This window comes from Hibiscus syriacus, unplaced genomic scaffold, assembly GCF_006381635.1.
Source record: "Hibiscus syriacus cultivar Baekdansim isolate YM2019G1 unplaced genomic scaffold, ASM638163v2 tig00117034_pilon, whole genome shotgun sequence".
Taxonomy (NCBI): domain Eukaryota; kingdom Viridiplantae; phylum Streptophyta; class Magnoliopsida; order Malvales; family Malvaceae; genus Hibiscus; species Hibiscus syriacus.
In genome coordinates this window covers 636745-649435 of record NW_024063533.1, presented here as the reverse complement: position 1 = coordinate 649435, position 12691 = coordinate 636745, and the positions used below count along the sequence as shown (strand labels likewise).

At 32.7% G+C, this 12691-nt stretch overlaps 1 protein-coding gene, 1 long non-coding RNA gene and 1 pseudogene across 2 annotated transcripts; 2 read left to right on the top strand and 1 right to left on the bottom strand.

The window, feature by feature from the left end:
• The first annotated feature begins 1360 nt into the window (after positions 1-1360).
• On the top strand, positions 1361-3008 carry LOC120196405. Its single transcript, XR_005523172.1, has 3 exons — positions 1361-1437; positions 2027-2091; positions 2951-3008. It is a non-coding gene; the product is annotated as an uncharacterized LOC120196405 (long non-coding RNA).
• A 126-nt stretch (positions 3009-3134) lies between these two features.
• On the top strand, positions 3135-5754 carry LOC120196843 (annotated as a pseudogene).
• A 3448-nt stretch (positions 5755-9202) lies between these two features.
• On the bottom strand, positions 9203-12317 carry LOC120196404 (indole-3-glycerol phosphate synthase, chloroplastic-like). Its single transcript, XM_039198216.1, has 10 exons — positions 12147-12317; positions 11829-12062; positions 11546-11729; positions 11270-11334; positions 11088-11136; positions 10826-10989; positions 10459-10537; positions 9886-9968; positions 9670-9738; positions 9203-9358 (listed from the first exon to the last, which is right to left on the bottom strand). Exons 1-10 carry the CDS (start codon positions 12294-12296, stop codon positions 9275-9277), a joined length of 1161 nt encoding a protein of 386 aa, XP_039054147.1. The 5' UTR covers positions 12297-12317; the 3' UTR covers positions 9203-9274.
• Between the last annotated feature and the right edge of the window lie 374 nt (positions 12318-12691).

Genomic DNA, 12691 nt, shown 5'->3' with positions numbered 1-12691 from the left:
CTTCGTGCTAGTCAAAATTTGCAGATATCACATCATATATTTATAAAAAAAATACTTTTAATAGTATAAGGATTTACCATAAATATCTTTGATTCAAATATCAAGTTTTAAAAGAAGAATGAAATTTTAATATTTAAAATATAAATCATAGAAAATTTCATATTGAAATTATAAAAAACAATGTTTTTAATAAATAAAAATTATAATATAAATAAATTATTGATGCATTATTAACGATTTTAATTTTTCAGAAACAATAATGAAATAATGATAGTTTTTTTATATTAATTTTAAATTTTTTAAAAGTAAAAGAGTAAATACTTGAAGAAAAATAAAAATTCGTATAAATATATTGTATGATACAATTTTAATTTGTAACATAACAATAACGTGAAAAGATTTTAAAATAAATAAATATTGTTTTAAAAATATTGTCAATGACATTTTATGTTTTTGTTTCCAAGGACAACTTATTTGACGAATAAATCTAATTTGAAATTTAAAGAAAACACTATATAATAAAAAAATCCTTTACCTTAATTTCAACTAAAATTTAATTAAGATAATTATATATATATAAAATATATATTTAAATATATTTAGACTCACATATGTCAATTAAACGATTCTCAATAAATAATAAATATTAGGGTAATTATAAGAATGACAACTTATCTTTTATATTTGTACACTTGTACTCATTAAATTTAAAAAATTTAAGTTTGGTCACTTACATTATCGTTTTATAAAGTTGGTCACCAAGACATTGAATGTCGCTAGTTTGATGACATGACGTGTTAATAAAACGATTTAAATTTTTATTTTAACCTTGAAATTTTTAAATAAAATACTAATTTGATTTTTTTGTAAATTTAAAGTAGTTTAGGGATTTTAATTTACCTTTTTTGTTTTTCTTTCAATCACACTTGTGCCCCTCATCTTCTCCGTCGTCGATTGAATGCAATGGGTTGTTTAGCTATTATATGAAAAAGTGATTTCTTATAAAAAAATAATGCTTGAAATATAGCGTTGTTTTCCATTGCTATGTTTTCCTAATTAATAAGGAGGTCGGTTGCTACTTCGAGTTTAAAAGTATATATTTTATTAAATTTAGAGATTAAAATAAAATTAAATCACTTTATTAACGTTTCATATTATTAAACTAACGATATTAAACGTCGTGGTGAATAAAATTGAATAAAATGATAATATAAGTGATTAAAACGTAATTTTTAAATTTAGTGAGCATAAATTTATAAATATAAAAGAAAGAGACCATTCTTGTATTACTCTAAATATTAATTTGTAAATAGGCACTCTTCCGTTAGGCACGTGCTCGACAGTCCTGCTTCCCCCTTCTATACGTTAGCTCAAACAGTTCAGTTAACCATTTCCATCATTTTCTGCTTCAATTATTTTCAACGAAACTATCCACAGGTATTTCTACAGATTTCTACTTTCTCAATAGTTGGATCAATTTCTTGTCCCTCGCAAAACTCTCTTTCTGATTCTCGGTTTTTTTACTCCTCATATTGATCTCAGTTTCTAATTGTATTCATATTCAAAACAGATCTGTTTATCTCGAGAATTTTTATTTATACGGCTTTTTCTTGTGCATATTTCTCCACTCGAGTGGTACTTTGGAATTTTTCTATAATTTCTTTGAAATGTGTATTTTGTTAACAAAAGAGTGTGATTCTATAGTATGAAAAAATCCCTTCAAGTTTTAAGATTTGGATTAGCCGTATTTAAGTCAAATTATTTTTGGGATTCGATCATTTAGCTTAAAATACATTCTTTTAGATCATCTTTTTTGGGTTGTTAAAACAGAAAGGTAACATTCGATTTCATGTTAGTGCAAAGTTAGCCCACGCTTTTGCTGTGAAGTTTAAGAAGAACAAAAAAGCAAAATTGTTGTTAGAGGTTTTTTTTTAACTCTTAGCAATTTTTAATTCCCACTGAAACTATAATCATTAGAATTATGCTTTTATTAACAATAGCTTATGTTAACTTGTACTTGTTGCAGATCCATTTTAGATTCACCTATGGCTCCAGCAGCAGCAACATCTTCAGATTCTATAAAGCCAAGAGGTATTAGAGTTTCTATGTTGTTGATACATCTAGAAAGATTTGCATAGTTGATAACTTCTATGATTGGTTATTATTTATTGTAAAAATTCCACGAGAGGATTTATACCTTCGAGCTTTGATACGACTTAGCTTATCTAAATATGTTATAGTAACGTTGAATAATGATTTCCTATTTTTTTGAATAGTCTGGGGTGGGCAAAATGGATGAGATAATGTGTTGGAAAAAAGAATTTCTCACATGATGTACTCCAAGAACTATTTCCTGGACTAAATGCTACAGTGCAATGGGGAAGACGCATGGAGTACTACGCTCCTTCAGTTCGGCCGTGGAAGGACTGCAATGCGTCTTTAGTTTTCCCAAACAAGACACATGGAAATGTAGAGTAAAGGAAAAATGACCGGCCAAGGGGAAGATGCACTGTGGCTCATGCGTCTTCCTCGGAAAAGCTGAAGACGCACTGTGTTCTCGGTGTCTTTCAGGTTACACTGTAGCAACCACCCTACTTCAGGAAATAATTGTGGAAAATTCTTTTTTTCCCACAACATTATCAGGGCAATTTTGTTGTCTGAGGTTTCTTAGTCTACTGACACGCGTATACATCCTGCAGACTTAGCTGCTCGAATCCTGAACTTTTAGGGAGAACAACACTCTCCTTTACTACTAAGGTCACTCAATGAGTTCATGATTTCCTTATTTATAGGTGGAAACATGTGTGCATATTGTAATAATCCTATAGTATAAATGCTTTTGTATAGTTGAGGGCAACAATAGTTTAATTGTTTACTTCCCATGAGATAACTAAAACTTGTAACCAGCTTGCTTATTGTTTGATCAATGTTTGTTGTATAATTTGTGCAGATGTTGTGTGTTGTTGGTGTTGCACGTACTCCAATGGGTGGATTCTCGGCTCTCTGTCGTTGTCTGCCACCAAGCTTGGTTCAATTGCTATAGAGGTTTGAACAGAAAAACCTTGGTTCACCCTTCTGATAATTGAATTCATTTTATATGTTTAGGGTGCTCTTTTATTTTACTTAATTGCTATATGTCAAATGCAGCTGCTCTTAAAAGGGAAATGTGGACCCGTCACTTGTGCAAGAAGTTTTCTTTGGCAATGTACTCGGTGGCAAATCTGGGTCAGGCACCAGCTAGACAGGCTGCACTAGGTGCAGGAATACCAAACTCAGTTATATGTACACCATTAACAAAGTTTGTGCATCTGGGATGAAAGGTCTGCGTATTATAATTTAAGTGTTACTGTTTGAAAACCTTAAAGGCAGTATTTCTTAAATGCGTTATTCTTTTCATTTTTGTTGGGGGCTTTGCAGCAACAATGCTTGCAGCACAGAGCATTCAGTTAGGCATCAATGATGTGTTGTGGCTGGTGGCATGGAGAGCATGTCTAATGCACCTAAATATCTGGCAGAAGCAAGGTTAATACGGCTCTCCGTTAAGTGTTCCCTTGTTGTATTCAAGTTACGATTTCGATGATGTAATGTCATGCAGGAAAGGATCTCGGCTTGGGCATGATACTCTTGTAGATGGAATGATGAAAGATGGACTCTGGGATGTTTATAATGATTGTGGCATGGGCAGCTGTGCTGAATTATGTGCTGAGAAACATGTTATTTCAAGAGAGGATCAGGTACTGTGGTCTCTATAAGGGTCACTTGAAGAAATGGACTTCCTTGTCCTGGATAGAAGTTTGGACTTATATCTTTATGATTTCTGCAGGATAACTTTTCTGTTCAGAGCTTTGAGCGTGGTATTGCTGCTCAACAGGGTGGTGCCTTTGAATGGGAAATTGTTCCGGTTAGACATATGCTTAATACTAAGTTTGTGCATTGTCTTGTATAAGCTATTGTATATAACCAAATTTCATACCACACAGGTTGAAGTTCCTGGGGGAAGGGGAAAGCCATCCACCATAGTTGACAAGGATGAAGGTTTAGGCAAGGTAAACATAATTTAGAGCCATTATCACATTCACATTATCACATTTCACACTTTGAAGCTTCCTGTTTCTTTCATTTCTTAAATTTCCTAAATAAAGTAAATTGATGTTATACTACCTGAGTAATAGCTAATTCCAACTATTGCTTCATTTCAGTTTGATCCTGCAAAATTGAGGAAGCTGCGGCCTAGTTTCAAGGATAATGGAGGCACTGTTACAGCGGCAATGCCTCCAGTATAAGGTCATATACTTGACATCTCAATTCACTGATGCTTAAGCCAGAATTTCATTTAATATCTAACCATAATCAGATTGGAAATGCCAAGTAAAAGGCTCACCGCTTGACTGAACTCTTCTATAGACAATTTGGTTATCCTATATTGGTAGCTTATTTTCCACTTCGATGAATCCATTATTATAGGCCTCTTCTTGTGGGTTGTGCAATCAGTCAATTGTATGTTTGGTTCAAAATTAAGGAACAATTTCAGTTTGACCTTATAAATCTTTATGGACATAATCTGAGTTTGTAATTAAAGAGAAGTTGGTCTTATGGGCAGTGATGGTGCGCTGCTTTGATCCTAGTCAGTGGAGAAATGGCACTTAAGCTGGGATTACAGGTGATTGCAAAGATTGCAGGATATGCTGACGCTGCTCAGGTACTTTTCACAACCATGTATAAATTTGAAGAGACATTTAGAAAAACTGTCAAACACGAATGTTGAAATTTACTTTCGATGTTAATTGTTAACAACCTCTTACTTACATGAGAAAGATTTCCAGGCTCCAGAGTTTTCACAACAGCTCCAGCCCTTGCAATACCCAAGCCATTTCAAATGCTGGGTTGGCTGCTTCTCAAATTGATTACTATGAAATCAATGAAGCCTTTGCTGTAAGATAACATTTTTTCTAAATTTATTATTCCCTTATTGACGAAGTTGGCAGTTTTGCAATAATGCCCATTCTCTGCAGGTTGTGGCTCTTGCAAACCAGAAACTGCTTGACCTTAATCCAGTGAGTTTCAATCTCTCAAAGAATCTTGCTTATGTATTTTCAAGTTAAAACATAAAAGAGATAACTAATATGTCATACTGTAAAGTAGATCTCTTTATCCATTCCCAAGTCGGCATTTGTCAGCAAGAAAGTTGCTATTCATTCTTAAACTCAAGTTCTTTCTCCACCTTAAATGGTGCAGGAGAAGGTAATGTGAACGGTGGAGCTGTATCCTTGGGACATCCTTTGGGTTGCAGTGGAGCCGTATCTTAGTCACACTTTTGGCATTTGAAGCAGAGAAATGGGAAATACGGAGTTGGTGGTGTTTGCAACGGAGGTGGAGGTGCATCTGCACTCGTTGTAGAGCTTCTGTAAGCGGTCATTATGTTTAGGTAAGTCTCATGCATACGGAAATAATTAGTAAATACAAGTTCCCAACCTGCAAAACTCATAAATGAATGAGCTTGGGAAACTCTTAGAATCAAATCATATCATTAACCATCATCCAAAGATGTGAATGTGAGCTCGTTGTTTTCAGGTTCGATATTATACGATGTTGCCACCATCTTTTCGAGCATTCGAAGGAGAAATTCATGCTGCCAAACACAGTTTGATGTTGTGCAATTTTTATTTCATTCTCAAATAAGTTGGTGTAGTGTAGTAAATGAATGTTTAATTAGGTTTGAGAAGCAATATATGTCCCAATGTTGCTTTTGGGTTTAATTTCAAAGCAGTGTCTGAGTTGGGTTGTTTTTCTGATGATATGGGCATAGCATACGGAATAAGGAAAATCTTGTGAGCCCAAATTGCAACATTAATGGATGCTCTAAACTTCGTTAACGTTGTGATTTAAGGATTCAATTTATGGCATTAGGCAAATGTTAGATTATCTCCTCCAATGGCAAATTGGCAATGGTATTGCGGTATAGTATTATACTCTGATATGAATGTTATTGGCAACTCTTGTTATGACGTCGGCATCTTAACGTGAACTCAAATAGATCTATTAAATTACGTACGGAGAAATAATTGTGAACATGGCACTTAAACACGTGACTACTTTACAGAAATATATGAATATATAATGCAAGTTGCATGTTGAATGTAACAAGGCATTTAATATGACTGAGCACACGCATAATAGCATACTTTAGGCTTTTACCACTAGACTAGTTATTAATCTTAACACGAATTAAAATGAAGGAGCTCATTACCATATATATTATCTTGTTTATATGATGGCTTGTAAGAAAGCGTATCTTATTATCAAAGTAAATTTATTAAATTTATGGATATATGTTGAAGCACATTTTGAAGAATCTTGGAATGATTAGTCAAATTAAAGTTAAGAGTGTTATATATATAATGAGTGAAGATTCAAAACATGCATTTATGAAATTGTAAGTCCAGTTTCTTTCAAAACAAAAAATGATCAATTTTATTTTATATTTTAAACAATGTAAATTCTTAAGTGATAAAGCTCATACTTCATGAGAACAATATGTTCATGAGAAATTAACTTAGAAGATCACCATAAATTATATAAGTTAAATTAGAAATGATACTTTATATGGCGTACCGGAGCCGGTAAGAGAGATGACATTATATATATGTACACCAAGCCCTCACCCTTTTTGAAATAATCCAGAAGACCAGAGCCGTACCGGAAGCTATGATAGGTCCTGCTGGAATCGGTTTTGTTTGCTACTTTTTAAATCTTGAAACGATACTGAATTATTGAAAAAATACAACCTTAATAATACAATTGATTAAAGAGAGAATCAAGTATTATGTAAAAAAACATAAAAAAAATCTAATCATAATAGTCGAAGTCATATTTTGAATTTGACGTTCATTGGTAACTCTGTAACCTTCAATAGTACTCTTTATCTCTATCCAATTAGATGCTTTAGAAATGATGGAGGAGTGACAAACGAATCAAAGCACTACATGTTTCACATATAGATCTAAAATATAGACAAACAATCATAAAAGAAATTTTAACCACTGAAAGACCATTGACCATTGCAAATTAGATACGAGCGATGTGAGAATTTCTACACAATCGCATATCTACCAAAAGATATGCGAACAACATGTCATAAGGAGAGGGAATGTGGCACAAGAGTGGAATTAAAACGTACCAAAAGACGATAAATATAAAAAAAATTAAGAAGTCAAACAAAAGAAAATTTTATTAAAAATTAGAATGAAAAATAATAAAGTAAAATAGGATATGAGATAACAATGAAGACCGACACTAGAACTAATGTAACCCTCAGCAGAACTTTTCTTAATGTATGGAATTGGAGGTTATATTATTTTTCTGTGTTTACCTTAATAGCCCATCCGTATGCCAAAACAGTATTGTTGAAATTGGGTTGAACCTATACCCATATGCTGAATTCTTTCACTGATTTAATTAGTAAAATCCGGGTGAAAATGTTTTAAAAAGCTTGCATCTATTTCATTTCTCTCTTAAATTTCTTGAGCTTTTGGAAAAACAAATCCCGTGTTTTATTATTTATTTGTATATTGCATTTTTAATGAACTGAAATCGAAAATTTTGTTAGTTTTATATACTTAACTTCTTTTGAGAATAAATAAATATTTAATCACCATTAAGATCCAATTATTTTGTTTCATCCGTTAATATACAAATATTGATAGTCACCGTTCAAAAAGTGTAGCATCCATCCATTAAATATTAAAATCAATTTATAAATGGTGATTAAATAAGTATCGGGTAATAACAAATACAGAAAAAAGTGGATGGAACTGATGTCTAATGATATTTTAGGTCATCGAAATTAAAAAATTCTTTTAGTTCTTTATTTTTTAGTCTTACTTGATCTTTGAACTTCTATTTTATCGAATTAAATTAATTGAATAAAAAGTATCAGAATTTTAGTATATTTTATATTTTTTTGTTCATTAAACAAAATAAAAGATAGTTTAAAGACAAAAGAAATTCTTTCTTAAAAACATGTTTAATAAGATGTGCAATACAATTACATGTAAATATTATGATATTCTTTTTATTCTCGACGTGAGATTAATATTTTGTCATCCTTCATAGACAATTTCTCATTCTTTAGAATAGTAGGCGTGGTATTTTCTATCTTCTAATCTTGTCATGTCCTTGGGACCTTGTCTCAGGTTCTCAACCACGGTTAGTCTACCCCACTAATTAGGTCACTCAGTGCGAAATCGAACCGTCAATAAAATTGTTTTGAAACCACTTATCATAGATCATTATCTTATTCATAAAAGACATATCTGTCTAATATCTCCCTCTTTCTTTCTAAAAAAGACATGTCTAATAGGATGTCTAATATCAACTAGGGCCGGAAATCACACGAGCTAGATCGCGATCTACTCGAGATCGATTCGGTCAAAACTTAATAAATACTCAACTCAAATGGACTTGATTCAAACTCAAGCTCGACTCGAGTTCTTAACGAGTTGAAACGAACTATTTCATATTTGATCTAAAAAGCTCGCGAGCAACTCAAAAAAATAATATATTAACATTTTATTTTTTAATTATTAAATTATAATAATATTAATACTTATGTGTTGATTTTTTTAAAAAAAATACAATAAATGCACTTAATATTCAGGTTCGAGTTTAAGTTTTAACCGGGTTAAGTTTATGATATTTTTCTGAGCTTTTTCAAGCTTCAATTCATAGTTTCGAGCTCAAGTCGAGTTTGAAAATTTTAGACTCGCGAGTTTTCAAATCGAATCGAGCTCTATTTCAGTATTTTTTAATCGGATCGAGCTCAACAATAATCAAACTCGACTCGACTATGATGATGACGACGAAGAATCTATCCCTGCACTACACTGCTCTGGTCTCCCCTCACTACACTTTCTATAATTTTATTTATTTAGTTTTCGCAACTTTAACTTGTTTATCAATAATACATTTTTTCCAATACTTTTAAACAAAAACAATTAGAACTTGTTTGTCAATGTTACAAACCTTCTTTGAGCTAAAAGTAAGCTTCTATTATTTCAAATTTTGATTAAAATATAAGTATATAATCAATAGTAATTTAACTTCAATTCAATAATAACAATATTCACCATATATTGAAATCTGTAAATCAAACAGATTTCCCATCTCAATTTAAATTTATCTGCCATTAAATTAGTAATTTTTTTCCAGGAGAAAAGGTGGTACGGTACAACTAAATAATTCCAGAAATCAAACGATCCAACTTTCTTATTAAAACTCACACAGAAATGTCTTTACCATAAAGTGCAGCTATTCCTTTTCCAGGGTCGCTTTGCTTCACTATCGACTCCCCAACCAAAACCTATAAATGGAACAATCTTCTCTATAAGCTGTCGATACCAATTTCACACCTCATGTTGCAAATTACAACTTTGTTTTCTCACATTCAATTCACAAACCAAATTACTCCTTGGATGTTCATATATCTAAAACTGGGATTATTACTTCTATGAGGTTGATGATTAATCATCTTCACCTTCTAACACTTCCTTAAACTAACTCAACCCCATGCAACGTATATAAAAATAATTTCTTATTGCTCCAAGATCATCAATAGAAAAAAAAGCATGTTTAATATCAAGCACAGGATGCAAATTGCTTAATGTAACTTACCGCTTTAACACCGGCTTCTTGCACATTAGCAACATGATCCGGTGTAAGCAGCCCAGATTCTCCTACAACCTGATGTGGTAAATTTAACAACAGATTATTTAAACAAGACAGGAATTACATGGACATGCAGTAACTTTTTATCTTTTAATGTGTATTGAAATGAATATGGTGAAGGTCGTTCGGCTTTCAACTAAAAAAGGGTATAGGCTCACTTACAATTATATCTTTCTGACGGATCAATTGGCCACGCTCGCCTTCAAGAAGCTTCTTTGTGTTACTGATATCTACCTCAAATGTTTCTGATGACGGTTTATATGGGAGACACAAAGGTTAACAAGTTTGTGGTAGACTCTGGTCTGTACTATGGTATAAGGAAACAATATGACACTTCAATTGTGAACGTTATAGTCATAGGGTAGACTACAAACATTTCAGATATCAATATACATGAAAAACAAATCTCAATACTTACTTAAAGCATTAATATGAACACAAAATGGCCATCAAGTATTTTTTTTAAGGCTAAAACCAATAAAAAAAATGTCTATATCACCCAAATTTAGCTGCGAGGACGATATTTTGTTTCTCAAGAGATACAAAAATTTCGTTCGTAAGGGACCAATAATACAGAACAAGGTTCTTACGAGGCGGAATGAATCAATTAACACACACTCTGCACATTCTTAGACAGGTCTATAAGCTACAACAAAGAATAAATTTTAAATTACAGGGATCAGAAGTCTCATGAGGCAAATCAATTAGCAATTGCAGAAACTTGCAAAACCTTACCAAGGTTACGATTATTGATACCAATAAGTTCAATCCCTTCTATACCAAGAACACGATCCATTTCCCTCTCATCATGCACCTAAAAAAACAACCGAAGCAACAATAAAGCTTATGAATATTGGAAAGAAGTATCTATATATGAAAAATTAGTAAAACTAAAAGTTCATTATGAAGCCATGGGTTCAATTATATAACTCATAAAAGACTCAAATATGCTTTCTAATTGAAATGAGGGGAAAGAGGTTTCAAAGTGCTCAATAAATTATGAAAATTCAACTCCCAAGTGAAACTTGTTTCATAATCCAAAAAACACCTCAACAATTCAAAGCAATAAAAAATTGATAATAATAAAGAAGCTCTGCCTAACCTCAACAAGCGCAGCCAAACCAAGCATCTTGCAGATTTTAACCATATATCTGATGTCCAGATCAGGCAAAACAGCAGCAATTAAAAGTATTGCATCTGCTCCTTTAATTCGAGCATAATAGATCTGCCAAGCATCTATCACAAATTCTTTGCACAGTAGAGAGACTGCATTCATTATAAGGGAAACATTTATACAGGTTTACCAAGTGTACATATAAGAATAAATCCAGATTATAGATCGAGTTAAAAATAACTCATACAACAAACCTTTACTCCAGCATTTCTTATTGCCTCCAGATTTTCAAAGCTCCCCTTCATTGAATAGGAGGTAAAAAGCAAGTCATATTAATATACAGACCAGAGAACTGTTCAAAAATATATATATACAGAGAGAAAGAGTGGGGAATTGAACAAAATCTTCAAAGAAAACCCAACTATTGTGTACCTTAAAATACTTTTCATCAGTCAAAACACTGAGACAAGCGGCTCCAGCCTTGTCATATGCCTCTGCTCTTAACCTAATGAGAAACATTTATATTTATAGATGGAAATCATTCGCTAATAAAAAGATAGCGTGATAAAAGAAAAATATAGTTCTTTTAATTCACTCTATCTGGATAGAAACTTACCCTAAAATTTGAAAAACTTAATCTTTTATAGTATATATACTTAAATTCTTCTTATACGCTCAATTGTTATGAAATAAAAGAAAAAGAAAAGCCCTTTACCGGATCAAAATTCTCTCTCAGAATTCCTCTGCTAGGGGAAGCCTTCTTAACTTCAGCAATTAAACCAGGCAATCCAGTTCGCGAATGTGCAGCCTTAAGAGCCCCAACAAAGTCTCTACTTGGAGGTGCATTCTCGATCAACTTTTTCAATGAAGCCAAAGGCTTCTTCTCTTTCATCTGCCAAACCCCAAAAAAAATCCTCATCACCGTACATTCTAGAAATGTAAAAGCAAATGAACTTCAAATTAAATTAAAAACAAAAATTGTAAAAATTACTTGCGAAACTTCAATGTCCTTGTTCCAAATAATTTCCTCGAGTATGTTACGAGGAGTGTTCCCCTCATTCTGCAGACAGAACTCGAAGGGACCTTCGTAATGCAACGGAGGACCCGTCGGAGGCCGTCGCCGTATTCTTATACCCTGACTTGCTGCGAGTTCGTTTTGGAACATTCCAAGTTCCCATTCCTTTACTTTCAAAGCCTCTTCCCCTTTCGGGGATATCGTATCGGGCTACACACCAAGAAAAAGAAGAAGAAATCAATTAAAGATACAAAAATGAATGCTTATATTGAGATCAGTGTTAATGTTACTAGCCTGGTGGGCTCGAATGGCAGGAAAATTGGAGCGATGGAGAGGAAGGTCCATTGAGGAGCGTCTGACTAAGGTTCCAGATGGCTGATTAAAGAAAGGAAAAGATTGGAAGGAAATTCCAGCAGTCGACTTCATGGAAATCAGTGCCTCCATTCTTTCACAATTCACAAACTCTCCTAACCTTTTGTCTTTTCGCTGTTTTTTTAAACAGTTGTTTTGGGAAGAGAGGTGATTCGATACGGTGCACCTGGATGTAGTTTACTAAACTGAATTTGTTTTTTTAGAATAAAGTGCACAAATAGTCCTCCAACTATATAATATTGTTTTGTTGAGTTTCTCAACTATTAAAAGTTACAAATAGTCCCCCAATTATAGAAAGTTGCTTTGTTGAGTCCCTTGACCATTAAAAGTTACAAAACGATTACCTGACTATTAATTATGTTTCAAACTAGTCATTTTTCATTAAAAAATTAACGACATTCTGAATTGGACGTTAACCTACTGATTGAGATATAATAAAATATGGTCCCACAATCTCAAACGACTAT